The sequence below is a fragment of the Hemitrygon akajei genome, chromosome 7 (genome assembly GCF_048418815.1).
Source record: "Hemitrygon akajei chromosome 7, sHemAka1.3, whole genome shotgun sequence".
Classification (NCBI taxonomy): domain Eukaryota; kingdom Metazoa; phylum Chordata; class Chondrichthyes; order Myliobatiformes; family Dasyatidae; genus Hemitrygon; species Hemitrygon akajei.
This window is the reverse complement of record NC_133130.1, coordinates 157,432,195-157,451,889: the sequence shown is the minus strand read 5'-3', so window position 1 is coordinate 157,451,889 and position 19,695 is coordinate 157,432,195. Positions and strand designations below refer to the sequence as shown.

Genomic DNA, 19,695 nt, shown 5'->3' with positions numbered 1-19,695 from the left:
AAAATCAGGCAGTGGAATCAGTGGACATAAAAATTGTTGACATACTTTTCATCAACATCTTGGTTTTGTTTGTCGTTACAAATATATAATAATAGCTGGATGAAAGGGATTATGCTTCGGTCCTGTAACAAAGACTGGGTGGAAGGGTGTCCACTATAGTCTTGGCAATCAAACTAGATTTTAGGCACTGCAATCAATACAATAGTCGTGAAATAAAAAGCCACCTGATGATGGAACAGCACTCTAACCACAGTTCTGTGACCAAAAGCAAACAGGTCTCACCTTCCCGCCGGTGACAGAGAAGTTGGCAAATATGCAGTACTTCTCATTCTTATGGCCCGTGTAAGTCTTTAAACACTGCAAAACAACATTAGCATAATCACCTCATCTCGGCCAGTCACATACACGATCAGCAAGCAGTGAAAGGCAACACACAAAGGAAAATTAACAATTATTTTGCTAAACAAAAAGCAGATGTATGGAAAATCTTCAAATAACAAATGCTTTCCTGACTCCTGCAAACGTGTTACACTCAGGGCAAAGCCACACGGGTACATTGTGGACTACCTGTGGCTACTCAAACCCCCAGAAATCAAAGATTCTTTTGCCTAATGCTTAAAGGAGGAGCACAGCAGGTAGACATGTGCAAACAAATTTTTTAAAAATTGTAGGCCAGTGGCTCCTCCTTGTGGAATGAATGAAAAAAATCTTTAGAATAAGTGAAGAGGTTTCCCTGCCCATCCTGTTCATGGTTCTTTGAAAAGCATCATTCCTGCTTTTTCCTAATAATCCTATAATCGAGTACCTACATATTTATAAATTCCTTTTACAAAGTTGCAATCAAATGTACAGCCAGTGCTTTCTGATAATAAAACTTCAATACAAAAAAAATCCCTTCTAGGTTTTATCCTTTAACTTCCAATCCCAGGTACAGAACTCTAAAGACTAAGGAAGTCCCAGATTTTAATACCAAGTTGTGGTGTGCATTAATCAGAAAAAGGATAAGGAGATAAAAAATGTTCAGAACATGTAACCTGTTCATTCCTGCCAGTCAGGATATGCAAAGGGTTTAGTTGGGATTCCACCAACCCACATGTACTTGGAGTTAGCTATGAAAAACGCCTGGCTGAGGCCCAAGCAAGGGTCAGTGTGTGTGGAATGTGTTCCCCATTGAGGGTCAGTGTGTGTGGGACCCGTCTCCCAGTGAGAGTCAGTGTGTGTCTGGGACCCGTCCCCCAGTGAGAGTCAGTGTGTGTGGGACCCGTCCCTCAGTGAGAGTCAGTGTGTGTGTGGGACCCGTCCCCCAGTGAGGGTCAGTGCATGTGGGTCCCATCCCCCAGTGAGGGTCAGTGTGTGTGTGGGACCCGTCTCCCAGAGGCAATTAGCACCCTTGCGATCCACAGCCAAGTGAAACACCCACAGAAGCTGTATCTGGCTTGTTTATTTCCATGGGACTTCCATTGTCCCTGGAAACTATTCCCACTGCAGAGTCTGTTTTTGTAGGAGCTGTGTTCCAGCAGCACTGGATTATGCAGGCCAGTGAATGTAAGCAGTAATGCGAGAGAAGTAGTCAGAAAATCCAAGAGTAGAATAAGTACCTTTCCTTTACTGTAGTCCCAAAGCTTCAGAGTGCTGGAAAAAATAAACATCTATTTTAGAAAGTGAAATTCAAGAAGGAACAACAAGTCCAGAGACGATTACCAGGTCACTGCCATTCATCTTTGTACATCAACCCAGGTTACTGGCTGTACTGAGATTTGCTTGCCATCCACTGCACAAGTCATGGCCAAAGCCCGGTCCAGAATATCCCCCTACTACCAGTACAGGCCAGTTTGCTCAGATTAATGTGTCTCCTCTATGCAGCACCAGAGAACCACACTTGAAATATGAGAAGGCCATCCACACACACATCCTTTCTGAGGGCCTGTTTATTGAGAGTTTACTTGTGGTTGATGGGCCTTAATATTATATCAAGCTTCTTACTGGAGTAATCTCAGTGATCTGTATTGGTGTTAGATTAGGAGTCAGAAAAATAGGCAGTAGAATGGTGTGGGACATTGGAGATGTACAGAGCTATTTTTAACCTTTCCTGGGGTGCCTCTCCTGCCCCCCTAAAGAGAAACTTTCAGAATGTGCTGACACCGAGGAACTGGAACTCAGGGTGACTCCCAACTAAAAAGCACAAGTGGCATGGGAGAATGCATGAGGAAAATGATAGTCTTTGCTCTGGAACTATGCTGAAATTTCTGTCACAATACATCAGACCCTTGAGGAGATTCTTTAGCACCAATCATTGAACAAGTGTGAAATAGGAGTTTCCTTACTTGTCAAGTGTTGCAGCCAAAATGTATTTCCCATTGGGGGAGAACTTCACAAAAGATACTGGAGGATTATCATCATCTGTTGAGAGAGACACTTTCAGAATGGACTTTAAAAAACTGAAGCCGCACAAAGAACATACCTATATTAAATAGTAACATTTAGCAGTGGGCATGTAAATGTAGTCAACTCAATCCCCAAGCTCCAATTAATGACGACACTACCTGGAATGCATCTGACCCCTGCATATCTTGAAGATTCCAGACTCCTCACCTTGGCTAGAGCAAGGTTAGTCCAAGGTGGTAATAATCACTAGAGCAGATATTGTAAAGCTGAATAAAAGTTGGATGCCATTCTAAAACAAGAACAGGGCTAATTTGATTTTGAAATATTACTGGCAATGTTTTACAGATCTCTAATATTAGAAGCGAAAAAGGAGCATATCTGCAGGGAGACTACAGAGACGTAGCAACTAAAAATTGTGAAATTGTGGCTCTTTACTTTGGAGAAGAGAGAACTTCCTAGATGTGAGTAGAATGCCTTTTATTAGTATAATCTTGGACGAATTATGAAAGAGGAATTGCTGGACTGGTGCTAGAAAGAAGGTAGGTTAAGTTCACTAGAGTGTGTGGGATAATACTTGGGTGAGAATGATAATCTTATTATAAAGGCATAGATTAAGATTTATTTTTGCTCTTCTCTAGAGTAGGACAAAATTAAACTTAAAACTTCACCATTTTCATCAGACACAAGAGAAACTAAAGACTCTACATTATGAGACTGACAAATATAATGAAGAAACAAAAATGTACCGTTTGTAGATGTATGAATTGTGTCAGATGGTATTTTTTTTTCTTTTCAATGTTCTTTTGAAGACCCTGATCTGGAGTTACACTCTGACTTCAGTTCTTTGCAGGAATGGAACCCGCTCTCAGGGCTCACAACCGGGCACTTTTTGAAATCCCAAGGATGCAGCCTGATAGGCGAGTGTGCCTTCAGGTTCCGTTATGAGTGATGAACAGACCTGATGGTCAATGGGTTGCAGAGTTAACCATTCCCAACCCCCCTCCTGAGAACTACGAACTATTGCTGTTGCTATGCTGCTCATGAGAGAGAGATGAAACACAGGCAAGAACATCTGCTACAGATAAGAGGGGGAGAGAGACTGTTGATTTACTGTATTTTGATTCTTCCTGGATTATTTACCTTCCACTACAAGGACTTTACTTTGCTCGTTAACATTCCTCAGGAGATAGCAGGGGTGGCCTGATTTGATGGACACAGTCATTCAGAGTTGATGGATAGCTGAGACCCCGTGAGTGGGGATAAAAGACAGGTCTGGAGAGACACCCTTCAGACACACCAGTGGTCACTGACTGAGTGTTGGGAACCCACAGAAAGGTGGGGGCTTCGGAGACCGAACCAGGAGATCAGTCAGTAAAGCTCACAGTGTTACAGCAGGGCCAGTGGAGATTTGTGTGCGTGTCCACTCATGCCAGAGTGACGAGTCCACCACAGAAGAACGGTTTAGCTGAAGAACAGAGGGGTCATAACTGAATGACCACAACGACACGACAGATTAAGAAAGCAACAGAAGGTTTGCTTGCTCTCTCTCTCTCCAACGATTTCAACACAACAACCACAACCACCTCAGCATTTATGAACTGAACTCTATACTTTCCTATGACAATTCATTTACCCCTAGACATCGATAGAGCTTGTTTATTATTGATTATTATTATTCCTACACTTTTAGGTTTATTACTGCTAACTTGTTTTATATGTATATTTGCATTTTTGATATTGTATTGTGTAGTTTACTAATAAACACCTTTAGTTTGGTACCACCAGACTCCAACGGATTCTTCTTTCTCTGCTGGTCAGACACCCAGTTACGGGGTACGTAACACCATGTTTTCGTGGCTCTGGAGATGGGCAAATTCTAGGCCAGTGCCCCTGACTGAAGCGTCAGGGGAGAACACAGAATATCGGAAGCAGCGGATTAGCTGCTGGGTGTTGTGTGTCCGGAGAGCTGCACTTCTCTGGTGTCAACTTTCTGGATGCAGAGCTTGAAAAAAGTGGCGCAAAAGACTTCTAACATCGTAAATCAGTGAGTTGTTTGTTATGTTTCTCCTCTCGCTGTGAAATGGGGACACCTCTTTTTCCCTTATTAGGGAGAGAGAGCACCTGCGGCATGTCGGATTACCGGGTGAATGAGTAGTTTTTGGGGTGCTTCAAGTCTGTGTCTTTAATGATGCTGCTGCACATTGGAGTGCATGGTGGAGGGTGCTGTTGCTTTGTGCTGGTGGGGAGGGGTGTGTTCGTTGTCTTGTTGCTGCTTGGGCATGGGGGGGTAGATGGGGAGGCACTTTGGGGTTCTAATATTTAACTGTCATTCATTCTTTGGGGCACCCCTCTGTTTTCATGGATGTTTGCAAAGAAAAAGAATTTCAGGATGTATATTGTATATATTTCTCTGACATTAATCGTACCTATTGAATTCTTAAAGCAAGAACTAGGCTAAATACTGGAAGTGAGAGAGGAAGCGAAAGCTGGCAAAAGAAGTCTACAAGAGTGGATTTGCAAATATTAAGTAGTTAGGAAGTGGCAGGGTGGGACCAAATAGAGACAAAATGGTAGAGTACAAGACTAGAATAATTTAATTAAATTAAATAATTTTATTTTTCCTTTTCATTCTCCCCATGAATCTCCTGAACTTAGCCTGGTACTCACTTGAAAAATTCATCTAACATGCCTTATATATCTACTTTCATCAAGGCCACTGGAAAGGCTGCCTGCAGAGTAAAATTTCAAAATGTGCCGATGTTACCTAACTTGGAAGTTGTGACAAACAACGATAACAATATCATTCAACTGCAAAGTGACATAGGCAGACTAGTAAAATGGCTGGACGTGTATTAAATTCCATCCATCTGCTACAAGTGTGAGACAATATATTTTGGGAGAAGGAATGGGAGGAGGCTGTATAGACTAAATAGTAGCGTTCCAAAGAGGAACCAAGAATTAGTGCATATAGACCACTGAAGAAGGCTGGACATACTGGTTATGAAAGCGCATGTGATACCAGACTTATTAAATAAAGTTATTAAATACAAAGGTTAACCATTACAAATCTCTGATGAGGCCACAATGGAAGAATTATTTATGTCCAATTCTAGTCACCACACTTCAGGAAGGATTTGAAAGTGGTTGAGAAACTAAAATGGATATTTATCAGTTTAGTTCCTAGTGCGAAGGATTTGTTTCCCTTAAAATGAAGGAGATGTTGGGGAGATATGATTAGCTGCAAAAGACTGAAGAGGTTTAGATCAAGACAGCAAAAATCTATTCATTTTATTTGATGATGATGATACAAACACTGGCAACCTAACATTCAGAGAAGGATATATAGGAAGGTGCAAAGAAAAGCTATTTTTCCAAAATGAGTTAAAATGACTTGGAATTAGTTATCTGTGAGGATGGAAGTGAAGACAGCTAATGATTTCTAAAGGAAACTTGAAAGGTGTATGTGGCAGTAAGCCTGCAGGTCCTCAAGGACTGGGTACAGTTATATACAGAACACAAAAATACAACTGCAGATGCTGTGGATCAAAGAATACGTACACGATGCTGGAAGAACTCAGCAGGTCAGGCAGCATCCGTGAGAAAAGAGTAGCCAACGTTTCGGGCCGAGACCCTTCATCAGGAATGGGGGGGGGGGGGGGGGGCGGGGGAAGAGAGGGCCGAAGCCCAGTAATAGAGATAGGGGAGGGGGAAGGGCTAGAGGCGCCAGGTGGAGAACCAATCAGAGGAAGGATAAAGGGGGGGAGGGGATAAGCATGAAAGAACTGTAGAGATAAAGGAGCAGAAAGCTGAAAGGGGAGAGAGGCAGAGAGGGACCTAGGATGGGGGGAGGGGAGGGAATTACCGGAAATTGGAGAATTCAATATTCATACCACCAGGCTGGAGGCTACCCAGATGGTAGATGAGGTGTTGCTCCTCCAACCTGAGTTTGGCCTCATTATGGCAGTAGAGGAGGCCATGTATGGACATATCTGGATGGGAATGAGAGGCAGAGTTCAAGTGGGTGGCAACCGGGAGGTCCTGTCTATTGTCCCCCTGCTTACAGTTATATACAGCACTGATTGGTACTAACTCCAGAGAGTTACCACAGACTTGATAAGTCTAACAGCTGTCCTCTGTTTTATAATATCTAAGCCTTTACTCCTCCTGACTGCTGATTAGTGACTCTCATGGTTCAGGCAAAGTTAGGAGCCAGAGTTTCTGCTCACAGACTCCAGGAGAAAATGTGAATGAGTCAAGGTACAACTTAAGCTACAATACCTGACCCAAGGGAATACCTTGGCTATGCTCACTATTTTGGCTCATCTGTAACAACTAACCAAGAAGGCAAGGTATCAGGGAGAGGTAAACTGGGATGCTCCATCTATGGTGTGCGTCCTAATGAAATGTCTCAGCCCAAAACATCGACTGTTAATCTTCTGCTAACTGATTTGCTAAGTTCCTCCAACACTTTGTGTGTGTTGCTCTTGATTTCCAGCATCTGCAGAATCTCGTGTGCTTGTGCTTGGAATGATCCACCAGCATTTAATATGTTGGCTTGCTAGGAGCTATGGTGCAGCTGGATCCCAATGAACTTGGCAATCATATCAGCAGTGGCTAGTGAGAGTTGAGAGGATCATGAGGCTTACTTTTCCCAGTGCCTCATGATCAGGCTTGACGATCACTTACCAATCAGTGTTTTAAGGCATTGCCCCGATGCAGTGTCCCAAATTCGGCTGAAAAAAAAGAAAGAGCTATTTAAAATCAACCTCTGATACCAGTACATCTTTCCTTCAGATGTTGGGGCTGTGGAACTAATTAGATAACTCTACAGTCTGCAAATCTCTGTGAGTCCACTTCCTGGGTTTGGAGGACTTTGTATGTGTCTGTGTGTGGCAGGGAAGAGCACGTCTTGTTTTGTTGTTGTTTTGTCACTTGTATTCTGTGTTATTCTGCTGAGCAACGTAAGCATGCTACAATGGCACCAGAATGGGTGGGGACACTTGTGGGCTGCCCCAGCACACCTTTGGGTGTACTGACTGTTAACACAAACAACACATTTCATTATGTTTCGATGTACATGTGATAAATAAATTTATTTTAATTTTATTTAAACGTACAACACTGAACAGGCCCTTCTGGTCCAATGAGCTGTACCACCCAGCAACCTTATCCTAATCACAAGACATTCATTTATAATGACCAATTAATCTAACTAGCATGTCTTCTAAATCTGAACTTGATTCTAACAAGCCAAGTGGCTTCCATCTGTGCTGAAATATTTTCAAGATTCTATGATTTTCTGCTAGAATTGTTTTAAATTAGTAAAATAACTTTGCATTCAATTGAAAGCTTCAATACTAAACATGCTGCACAACCTGAAGCAATCGAGGTCACCACACGCTGTCTTGTTATCATTGATTCAGAATAAGTGGAAAAAGAACTTTAAACGCCCACTGGTATTGCTTAAGAGGCAACTCTCCTAACAGGTGTGATATTATTCGAAAGTAATTACTCCAAAAACACTCCATTAACCACAATAGTGCTGAGCTGTGGGAAGTAACAATGTAAATACATGTCATTTCTTTCTCCTTTATTGTGGTCTGGATTCCAGTCACTTCAATGTCTTTATCAGTAAGCAAAATATGGACTGGCTAAAATTCAGAAAGTAACACTTACCACAGGCCATCGTAACTACTGGAGACAATGAGGGACCCATCTCTGTTGAAATGTACCTGAGAGAATGAATTTAACATACATCATACAAAGAGCTGAGATGACATCAACACATTACATCAATTTCCATAAGGTGGTTACACATCCATTCTTGGCTCTCCAACAGTAAGCAATTTATGATAAAGTAAACCTTGGCTGTGGGAGGGGTGATGCTATTAATGAGGCCTATTTTCCCTAACTGAATAAAGATCACTCTTTTCCAAGCAAGCATTAAATCTAAGGTTGAAGCTATGATGAATCTGTGCAGACCAATGGTATCTGTAATGTAAGGCCATGCAGTTCAGGCAGAAACATTTTAAAGTCAAACAAGGAAGATGCAGAAGAACATTCCTGAGGATTGGAGGTTGTAGTCAGCTCGTGTGGAAATAACTTTACATCGACTATTCACGTTATGGGAAAGACCGGAATCAAGTGAACTAGAAAATATTCAGTTATTTATTTGGGAACTTAGCGAAAAGAGACAAAATAATTAAAGGCATTAAGGGAGAAGCAGAAGAAATTACTTCTCAGAAGGTCACTTTCCTGTAGGAAAAGGTGACTGAATCTGCAGAAAGAGACACACATAGAGGGAATGTGGTGGAAACTTGAAGTGAGTTTGGGAATGGGAAGACTGAGACTGCAGCAAGCCATTAGTTTGAGATGAATGCAGGCAAATCAAAGGAAGTGACACAATGGGACTGGTGTAAGCCAGAGAGAGCAAAACTGCAATAAACCACCAGCTGCTGATTGGGAAATCCTGAGGGGTTGGCATCTGGTGGTCTTCCAACCTCCCAAAGCTCACCTGCACCCGAGTTCCTGTGTTCCCCAAACACTTACTGGGTCCACTAGAAGATGTATCCTAACATAGTGTAACATCTAAAAAAAAACTAATTTAAAAATGAGCTAGGGTATTTAAAAGATTAATATCCAACCATCTGGAAAGCCAGCCAGTCAGTTATGACCTAATTGCAGAGTATGGCAGAACATTATTTTCTCTTTTTTTTAAATCTTTTTATTGAGACAATTTAGAATTGATACAGGTGTGTGTGTGTGTGTGTGTGTGTGTTGGAAGAGGGAGGTGTGGGAGTTATCTGGGATATCAGAGCTGTCAATCTGAGAATGAAATAGATCCATGGAATCGTCATGCACTGTAAAACCTCCCAGAATCAAAGACATACATGACATGTAAAAACAAAGCAAAGGATCAAATACTTTCAGCTTCTGACTTAACTTCTCGATGGATAGGTAGAGGTCTGAGGACTTACAGCAGATACAGGGTCAGAATGAGCTGGCAGGGTCTTCAGACACTTCCCGGTCTTCACATCCCAGATCCTTACGCTCTCATCAAACTGTTACAAACAAAACATTGAGTTCAAGGTCAACCACAGAGTGCACGTAGAACAGCTGAGAATTGCACATTTGTCTACATTGTGAGAATAGATCAACAAATACAGAGCATTTTATTATGGGAAAATCTTCAAGAGGTTTTATGAACTTTTACCAGAGATGGGAAAAGTAGGATAAATTGAAGCATTAAAACAGAATTCAGAAACATCCAATGTTTAGTTTTCATCTCTTCTGTGAAAACTAATTAACTTTAAAAATTTAGGTTGTTTTGATACCACAGTATAGCATTACCCCCGTACTGATTCAGAACAATAAGAACAATTATGCTTTAGCACCAAGAATCAGTCTTGCTTCAGCTATAGCGCTCCCATATAAATGTTTCTCAATGGATGAAAGTCCTCAGGTTGAGGACATGAAGATATAACCCAGGCCAATATACATAGCACTCTATTGAAGGTGACTGCACCTTCATAGAAGCAAGCTGAGGGAATGATCCACTCTCAGAGGTGACATCTTTTGAAGGATACAATAAATACATTTGAACTTAAAAGATCCTTAAGTATTTTTCCCCAAGTTTGAAAAGCGATAAAAAGCCAGGGAGAGACCTGGGCTATGTCCACACTAGACCAGATAATTTTGAAAACGCGGTTTTGCGTAAAAATGATAGGCGTCCACACCAGGCGTTTTTGAAAATACCTCTGTCCACATTAAAACGGGTACTTGGGCGAATCTCCTCCTACTGGGCACGCGCAGGACACACAGAAAACAAGCGAAGAAGAAACCGTATACTATTTCCGTTTCCGCAACGGTGTTGTGCTATTTCCATTGGTCAAAAACTAGAGTACCTACAACAACAGCGAAAGAAAGTTTTCAACAACGTCTTCGAGAAATACAAAGAAAGGGGAGTAATGAAAAACCGTATCAAGTTGGGCAGTATTTATGAGCAGGAAAACGGAGCTAACATTTCAAGATGACAACATTGTTTTTATATGAAATTTGTCAAGTCTAGTTATCTAAAATTGTTCCAATTCAGTGATGGCTGTAGAATACTCATAGAAAATGTGATTCTGTTCCTCGAGCTTTGCTGGAGCAGGGAAAGGTCAAATGCGACACAAATGGGTTGGTATCCACTGCATCTATTCGGGCACGTCATGACAGCATTTTTAAAAAGCTTTGGGGTTACGCCCGTACACACTACACTGCCCAACCGGCGTTTTAAGATTTACATACTCTAGAGAGCGTTTTAGAAAAGCTCTGTTTTCGGGGGGGGAGGAAAACACTGTTTCAGTGTGGACAGGAGGTCAAAATGAAGAGAAAAAGCTTCGGTTACGGATTTATCTGGTATAGTGTGGACGTAGCCTTGGACTTAAATCAAGGACATGAATTTCAAAGTCAAATGACTGCTAAATGAAGAGCTAACATCAAGTTAATGATCTGAATAGCAATGGGTAACCTGGATGAGGTACAAATTATGATAGGTCAGACTTCAAACAAAGGATAAATTAGGATGCCTGTGGGTCCCACAGCCCAGCTAAGGGTCAGTGCCTGGGAGGGTCCACACCCCGAACAAGGGTCTGTTCCCCTGGGGACTCACACCCCGACCAAGGGTCAGTTCCCCTGGGGACTCACACCCCGGCCAAGGGTCAGTTCCCCTGGGGACTCAAACCCCGACCAAGGTCAGTTCCCCTGGGGGCTCACAGACCAGCCAAGGGTTAGTTCCCCTGGGGACTCGCATGGGGACTCACACCCCGACCAAGGGTCTGTTCCCCTGGGGGCTCGCACCCCGACCAAGGGTCTGTTCCCCTGGGGGCTCGCACCCCGACCAAGGGGTCTGTTCCCCTGGGGGCTCGCACCCCGACCAAGGGTCTGTTCCCCTGGGGGCTCGCACCCCGACCAAGGGTCTGTTCTGCTGGGGACTCACACCCCATCCAAGGTACAGTGCCTGAGGAATATCTGCACTGAGAACAAAAATCTTCCAAACAGTCGATATCACCATTGAGGATCATGTCCTTCTACAACTGAGAAATACACTCCCTACAGTCAGAATCAATGCTTGTACACTTGCAGATTAACGCTCAAATGGCAAGAAGAAACTTCTAACTGTTGAATCAGCTACTCACCGATCCCGAAACAATCAGGTTGGATTGAGGGTTGAAATTACAGCAGAAAACGTAATTACTGTGACCCTTCAGCGTCTTCAAGCATTTTCCCTGAAATTACAGCCAGAAGTCAACTCAATGTGCTAACTATCTGGAAGCTTGCAATTATACAGTACATTTCACAACCCAACTCCAAAATCATTGTTTAACCCAATGAAGTGTTTTTTGATACAAAGTCATTACTGTAATATTGGAAACGTAACATACAAATTGGGCACTTTTAAGTGCCACATATAGCAATGTTAAAACCCCCAGATTACCTGCTTCAGTCACATTGGTTGAAGAATAACCACTCCCTAGGATATTACTGAAGATCCCCAAATCTAATTATGTGAGGACATCTACAGCATATTCAACCTAAAGACACAAAGCTCCTTATAGTAACCATTTTACAAAATAGTTCTTCAGTACCAACTCTGATATTATGCAGAAGGAGGGGTGGGGTGAGGGATAAGAAGCAGCACATCCAGACAAACTGCAGAAATTGAAGTCAAGCTCATGAGTCAAGTCATAGCACGTTTACAAGATCAGCCCCAGAGCACCATAAGTATTTAAAAGGCATTCCCAGGATGTCATTCACTGGCGCTTCACAAATGTGATATCAGAGAACAAACTATGTTCTGTCAAGAGGATCTGAGTAATGGTAGAAAAAAACTGGATGGAGGGGGCAATGTAGAAGGTGTAATGTGTGTGTGCGCGCACCCTTAGCTCCTGGTGGAGTCGTCGGGATGCCGTCACGACAAGGTTTTTGCACCGATCTTTTTGGTGATTGCTCATCGTGCGGCTTGTCTTGGGCATCTGAAACCTGGCGGAGCCCATCCCTCTCCGGGTGTTTTCTTTTACGTTGCTCGCTCGACACACTCAACCCAGGCATGGATGGAGAGCGTGCAAGGGAGCCGGCCGGATTCGAACTCGGGACCTCTCGCCCCGAAGTCCGGCGCTGATGCCACTACGCCACCAGCCAGTACATGCTCATAGCCAGAAGAATAATTGGGCAGAATGAAGAGGAACAGCAGAACACTATGTGACCAAATGACCCATTTCTGAATCAAAGTCATGCACTTGGAGTAATTCAGTTCAGCCTGTGTTACCCGGTTCCTTCCCTATATTAAAAATATGTGAAATATTTCGTTCATCACCATTTACGGCTATCCATGGGTCACAATATACACTCAGTAGCAGATATTTGAGGCTTGGACTGTGAGTAATATAGCACGCTAAAGTACTATCCTGCCAAAGCAAACTTTTGTGTGAATATTCAGAACCATGCAAGGATAAGAAATGAGTAAGGATAGACTGAGCAGATAACCTGCCAGGAATCTTTAAGCTGAACTTTAATGGGAGAGTGGGGGATTAGAAAGCTTTCTGGGGGAAAGAGTTTTAAAAGGCATGATGGTAAAAAAAATAAACCATACATTTATTCCCAATAAATTAGTCATGAATAAATTACATGCGCATCCATTGCTTGTCTCAGGCTCGGGGTACCGAAGCCTAACTTTTAGCTGGCCTTGAAAAATGCAGACGCTGATTCTTCTTACCGAGTTCACATCCCATATTTTAAGGGTTTTGTCGTCTGAAGCTGAAACAAGCAAGTTTGAATCTGTGGACCAGGCAACATCTGAGATTCCCTATTTTAAAACAAAAATAGGAATATGAGCTCTTAATAAGACTATTTATCTCTCTGAAAACAATAGGAACACACAATGACAAGAAAACAACAGGATTTCTTTACGCTCACTCCCAGAACATTACCACATTCTTTAAAGGTTCATTTGCTTCTTTGCAAAGAGATAACTAGGTTAGTCAGTGAGGTAGCTAAAGTAGCTTGACAGGGTACTGAAATGAAACTTGTGACAGGCTTGGATGGGTGTGGAATTCATGCCTATAAATTTATCTGGCATGGTAAACAAGATTCTAGCACATGTTGAAATGATATAGTGGCAATAGGAACTTGGCTCAGACAAGTTGAGAAACTCAAAATTAATATACAGTGGTTTCCGGTTAATTGGACTATCGGTTAATCAGGACAGCCACTTACTTGGGACAACCCTTAAAAAACAAAAACTAATTGAGAAAATAGTCAGGATTCCCTTCATTTGTTTGAAACACTATGATGCTTAATTGAGACAGGAAACCGTTGCCGAATAGTTTCTAATTAGTGTCAGTTGTGTGCTGTTTAACATTACACTGTAAACAGAACAGAACATTACAGCACAGAATAAGGCCTTTTGGCCCTTCTTGGCTGTGCCAAACCATTTTTCTGCCTAGTCCCACTGACCTGCACCTAGACCACATCCCCCCATACACCTCTCAATCATGTACCTGTCCCAAGTTTTTCTTAAATGTTAAAAGTGAGCCCCCATTTACAACTTCATCTGGCAGCTCATTCTACACTCCCGCCACTCTGTGTGTGAAGAAGCCCCCCCACTAATGTTCCCTTTAAACTTTTCCCCCTTCACCCTTAACCCATGTCCTCTGGTTTTTTTCTCCCCTAGCCTCAGTGGAAAAAGTCTGCTTGCATTCACTCTATCTATACCCATCATAATTTTATATACCTCTATCAAGTCTCCCCTCATTCTTCTACGCTCCAGGGAATAAAATCTTAACCTATTCAACCTTTCTCTGTAACTCAGTTTCTCAAGTCCCGGCAACATCCTTGTAAACCTTCTCTGCACTCTTTCAATGTTATTAATATCCTTCCTGTAATTTGGTGACTAAAACTGCACACAATACTCCCAATTTGGCCTCACCAATGCCTTATACAACCTCACCATAACATTCCAACTCTTATAAGCAATACTTTGATTTATAAAGGCCAACGTACCAAAAGTTCTCTTTACGACTCTATCTACCTATGATGCCACTTCTAGGGAATTTTCTATCTGTATCCCCAGATCCCTCTGTTCTACTGCACTCCGCAGTGCCCTACCATTTACCTTGTATGTTCTACCTTGGTTTTTCCTTCCAAAGTGCAATACCTCACACTTGTCTGTATTAAACTCTATCTGGCATTCTTCAGCCCATTTTTCCAGCTGGTCCAAGTCCCTCTGCAAGCTTGGAAAACCTTCCTCGCTGTCCACTACACCTCCAATCTTTGTATCATCAGCAAATTTGCTGATACAATTTACCACATTATCATCCAGATCATCAACACAGATGACAAATAACAATGGACCCAGCACTGATCCCTGTGGCACATCACTAGTCACAAGCCTCCACTCAGAGAAGCAATCCTCCACTACCACTCTCTGACTTCTCCCATTGAGCCAATGTCTAATCTAATTTACTACCTCACCATGTATACCTAGCGACTCAATCTTCCTAACTAACCTCCCATGAAGGACCTTGTCAAAGGCCTTAATGAAGTCCATGTAGACAACATCCACTGCCTTCCCTTCATCCACTTTCCTGGTAACCTCCTCGAAAACCTCTAATAGATTTGTTAAACGTGACCTACCACGCACAAAGCCATGTTGACTCTCCCTAATATGTCCCTGTCTATCCTATCTCTTAGTACTCCTTCCAATAATTTACCTACTACCAATGTCAAACTTCTTGGCCTATAATTTCCTGGATTACTTTTACAGCCTTTTTTAAACAATGGAACAACATAAACTATCCTCCAATCCTCCGGCACCTCACCCGTAGATAATGACATTTTAAATATATCTGCCAGGGCCCCTGCAATTTCAACACTAGTCTCCTTCAAGGTCCGAGGGAATACCCTGTCAGGTCCTAGGAATTTATCTACTCTGATTTGCCTCAAGTAGCAAGCACCTCCTCCTCTTCAATCTGTATAGGTTCCATGACCTCACTACCTATTTGCCTTATTTCCATTGATTCCATGCTAGTTTCCTTAGTAAATAGAGACGCAAAAAACCCATTTAAGATCTCCCCCATTTCTTTTGGTTCCATACATAGCCAACCACTCTGATCTTCAAGAGGACCAATTTTATCCCTTACTATCCTTTTGCTCTTAATATACTTGTAGAAGCTCTTTGGAATATCCTTCACCTTGACTGTCAAAGCAACCTCGTGTCTTCTTTTAGCCCTCCTGATTTCTTTAAGTATTTTTTTGCACTCTTTATACTCCTCAAACATCTTATTTGCTCCCTGTTTCCTATACATGTCATACATCTCTCTCTTCTTCTTTATCAGAGTTCCAATATCCCTTGAGAACCAAGGTTCCTTATTCTTATTTGTTTTGCCTTTAATCCTGACAGGAACATACAAACTCTGCACTCTCACTTTTCTCCTTTGAAGGCCTCCCACTTACCAATCACATCCTTGCCAGAGAACAACCTGTCCCAATCCACGCTTTTTAGATCCTTTCTCATTTCTTCGAATTTGGCCTTTTTCCAGTTTAGAACCTCAACCCAAGGACCAGATCTATCTTTATCCATGATCAAATTGAAACTAATGGTGTTACTATCACTGGAACCAAAGTGTTCCCCTACACACACTTCCGTCACCTGTCCTAACTCATTTCCTAATAGGAGATCTAACATTTCATCCTCTCTAGTTGGTACCTCTATATATCGATTTAGAAAACTTTCCTGAACACATTTTACAAACTCTAACCCTTCTAGACCTTTAACAGTATGGGAGTCCCAATCAATATGAGGAAAATTAAAATCCCCTACTATCACAACTTTATGTTTCCTGCAGTTGTCTGCTATCTCTCTGCAGATTTACTCCTCCAATTCTCGCTGACTAATGGGCGGTTTATAATATAACCCCATTAATGTGGCCATACCTTTCCTGTTTTTCAGCTCCACCCATATGGCCTCAGTAGACAAGCCCTCTAATCTGTCCTGCCTGAGCACTGCTGTAATATTTTCCCTGACTAGCAATGCCACCCCCCTCCCCCCCCACCCTTCATCCCTCTGCCTCTATCACATCTAAAACATCAGAACCCTGGAACATTTAGCTGCCAGTCCTGCCTCTCCTGCAGCCAAATTTCATTAATGGCTAAAATGTCATAACTCCATGGGTCAATCCACGCCCTCAGCTCGTCAGCCTTCCCCACAATACTCCTTGCACTGAAATAGACACACCACAGAAGATTATTACCACCACACACTACCCTTCTATTTTGACTTTGCATGAACTTTTAACATCATTTTCACCCCCTGCTCCACTATCTGCTCTGGCACTCTGGTTCCCACCCCCCTGCAAATCTAGTTTAAACCCCCCCCCCCAATAGCACTAACAAACCTCCCTGCAAGGATATTGGTCCCCTTGTAGTTCAGGTGTAACCCGAATAGAGCGAACAGTTTTTAAATCATGTAGTTGCATGTTGTGTCTGTTCAAAATGCAGTGATTTTTGTCACTGTTTGCTGGCATGAAATAAGTAGTAAGACAATTCGGAACTGTTTTCTCACCAAGCTTAGAGATGTAAGAAACAACCAGAAGAGAAAATACAATGACTTTGCTACTTCAACAAGTTGGGTACTATGAAGAACCCGAAGATATCTACAATCATCTTGAATATTTCAATGAAGGTGAAGAGTTGGATGATGCAATCATCAAGAGCATTGTTTGAACACAATTCATTACCTGCACCAGGTATCTGCACTGATTTTGTGCATTCACAGTTAATCAAAAGAACATGGCAGCGTACAATGGACAAATTCTGCCGTCGATAACTATTAGAAACTAATATAGTTTTATAGTACTGTAGAGGTATTGGTAATGCTCTAACTTGTTCTGTATTTCATTTAAATATGTAAATTGTTACTCAGTTAAACAGTAGCTTGTCTTTTTTTTATACCTTTTTTTATTTATTTCCATGAAACTTTGGCTAATTGGGGCAGCCACTTAATTGGGCCAAAATGTACTGGTCCTGACGTGTCTCAATTAACTGGAATCCACAGTATCTGGCATTGAGGAAATACAGGGATGAAAAGAAGTCAGGGCATCACAGAACTGATCAAAGGTAAATGTGACCTATACATATGACATCTGTTCTCTTGCTGTTTATTTACCTATCTGTTTCCATTATTATAACATTGCCTAATTCTGTCCTGCCTCTATTAGCTAGTCAAACCTACACAGCAATTTGGTTCCCACACTTGTGCTGAGTGAAAAGCACAAGTGTGCTTTATTCTTCTCACTATTCTCTCTTCTTCTTTACAGATTTTCCCACTCACTGACAGAAGGTGAAACTTACAATGGCCAATTAACTTACCAAACCACATATCTCTGGCACACGGGGGGGGAACGTACACAGTCAGAGTCAACATTCAAACTCCATGTGGTCAACACCATAGATCAGGACTGAATGAAGATTGTTGGAGTTGCAAGGCAGTAACTCTACTAGCTGTACTTCTGTGGCTCTGTATGTAGCACTGTCAGCTTTCCTAGGTGCCCATTTTCATTGAGAGATCCAAGCACGAAAGTCTAATCTGAAACCTCAAATTAGTAATAAGGTAGCATAATGAAGTTGGAGATCTTCCTGACAGGGCATCAAACTGAAGTCTCCCAGGTGGACAGAAAAGTTAGGCCAGCAGTCTAGCAAATACTTAGTCCCAGATCAAAAACAAAATTGTACGAACGGGCTATTGTGTACTGAGCTATTTACAAATTGGCTGCTGCATTTTAAACATTCTATAAGCAATTACATTTTGAGAAGTATTTTATGACCTGTAATACATTCAAATAGTCCAAGATGACAAAAAAAGCTTTAAAAATACCGTCCATTTAATTTGCTGACTGAAACATCATCCACACCTCCATTACCTTGCATTGCTCATCAGTATCCTTCATTATTCTACATGGATTTGAGATGGCTGAAATACCTCGGAACAAGTGATGTTTACCCTCACCTGTGCTCACAGGCTTGTACTCCTTGTTAAGTAAAGTGCTGACCTTAAAATTCTCATCCTTGTTTTCAATTACTTCTATGTCTCACCACTCTCCTCTTCTCTTCCATATCCAGCAATAAGTTGTCTGAACTTCTTCAATTCTAATCTTCGGTACGTTCACAAATTTAGTCCCTTCAGCTGCCAAGACCCAAACTATTGCCTCCTTAAATCTCTGCTTCCATAGCCAATTTTCTTCCTTTGAAATGCCCCTTAAAACATCAAGTTTTTGGTCATCTGCTTTGACTGTGATCATGAAGGTGGCATTGGTGAAATACAGCAGACAGCAAACAAAACTACTAACACTAAATATACTTTATCGGGAGTACGATCACTGCAGCCTGAAATGTCTGGCTGGGAGGCGTGCTTTTAAACCATCTACAGGACCTGGCATTTTTGTGATATCCTGAAATATTCGTTGAATTGGACTCTGAAAAATGCAGGTATGACCACAGCTGCCATTGCTGGAGTGGACTTGGGGGCCAGACTGAAGTGGTGGGATATGGGCTCAAGAGCAGATGATGAATCGATATTTGGCCGAATTAAGTGCCAAACCAGATTAAAAAGATTAAGGTTTCATGGCTGAGGATGAACTGGTGTTCAGCTCAATACTTTCAGAGGCTTTACTTGTCTCAGCGCTGAACTGATTCTGCAGCTGTGATCTGGAGCTATCAGCACTCGCCTAGCTCCATGGCTGTGACCTGCAGCCATTGGGCTCCTGGACCGAATTGACTAGTGAGCTGTGGACTTATTTTCTGTTGCTTGTGGTTTACCTGTTTGCACAATTTGTTCTTTCTTTATTACACATGGATGTATGTCTTTGTGGTGTGGGTTTTTTGGTGAATTTGGTGTTCCTTTGTTTTGTGGGTGCCTGCAAGAAGAATCTCAAGTTTGTATATGGTAGACATACTTTAATAATAAATGCAATTTGAACTTCTGAACTTCAACATCTCCTCATATTGGGTAGTAGCAAATCTGATTAGACTCCTGTGAATCAACGAAGGATGTTTTTTTAATGGTGCTTATTGCTGTTGGAACAGATTATGCGCTTGAGGGGGAAGTTAAAATTTCTGAATTTGAGAATGGTACGAACTTCTTTTTGGTGGGGAGGTTCAGTGCTGAGGATTCAAGGCCATTAATGAACTTGAGAAATTGCTGGAGTTACACTTAGATAAATGCAAGGGCAAGGTAGTACATTTTAGGAGGAAATAAAGGAAGGTCACAAATTA

General features: G+C 41.9%; 1 protein-coding gene across 1 annotated transcript in view; it reads right to left on the bottom strand.

Annotated features, from left to right (window-relative positions):
- Nucleotides 1-19,695, bottom strand: part of wdr5 (WD repeat domain 5) — a 51,735-nt gene that overhangs the window by 6,036 nt on the left and 26,004 nt on the right. The window contains exons 5-12 of the mRNA XM_073052278.1: nucleotides 13,142-13,231; nucleotides 11,565-11,654; nucleotides 9,363-9,446; nucleotides 8,062-8,117; nucleotides 7,072-7,118; nucleotides 2,325-2,400; nucleotides 1,599-1,632; nucleotides 283-357 (exon numbers count right to left, since the gene is read on the bottom strand). Coding sequence (XP_072908379.1) covers nucleotides 283-357; nucleotides 1,599-1,632; nucleotides 2,325-2,400; nucleotides 7,072-7,118; nucleotides 8,062-8,117; nucleotides 9,363-9,446; nucleotides 11,565-11,654; nucleotides 13,142-13,231 — 552 coding nt within the window. The remainder of the gene's footprint in view (nucleotides 1-282; nucleotides 358-1,598; nucleotides 1,633-2,324; nucleotides 2,401-7,071; nucleotides 7,119-8,061; nucleotides 8,118-9,362; nucleotides 9,447-11,564; nucleotides 11,655-13,141; nucleotides 13,232-19,695) is intronic.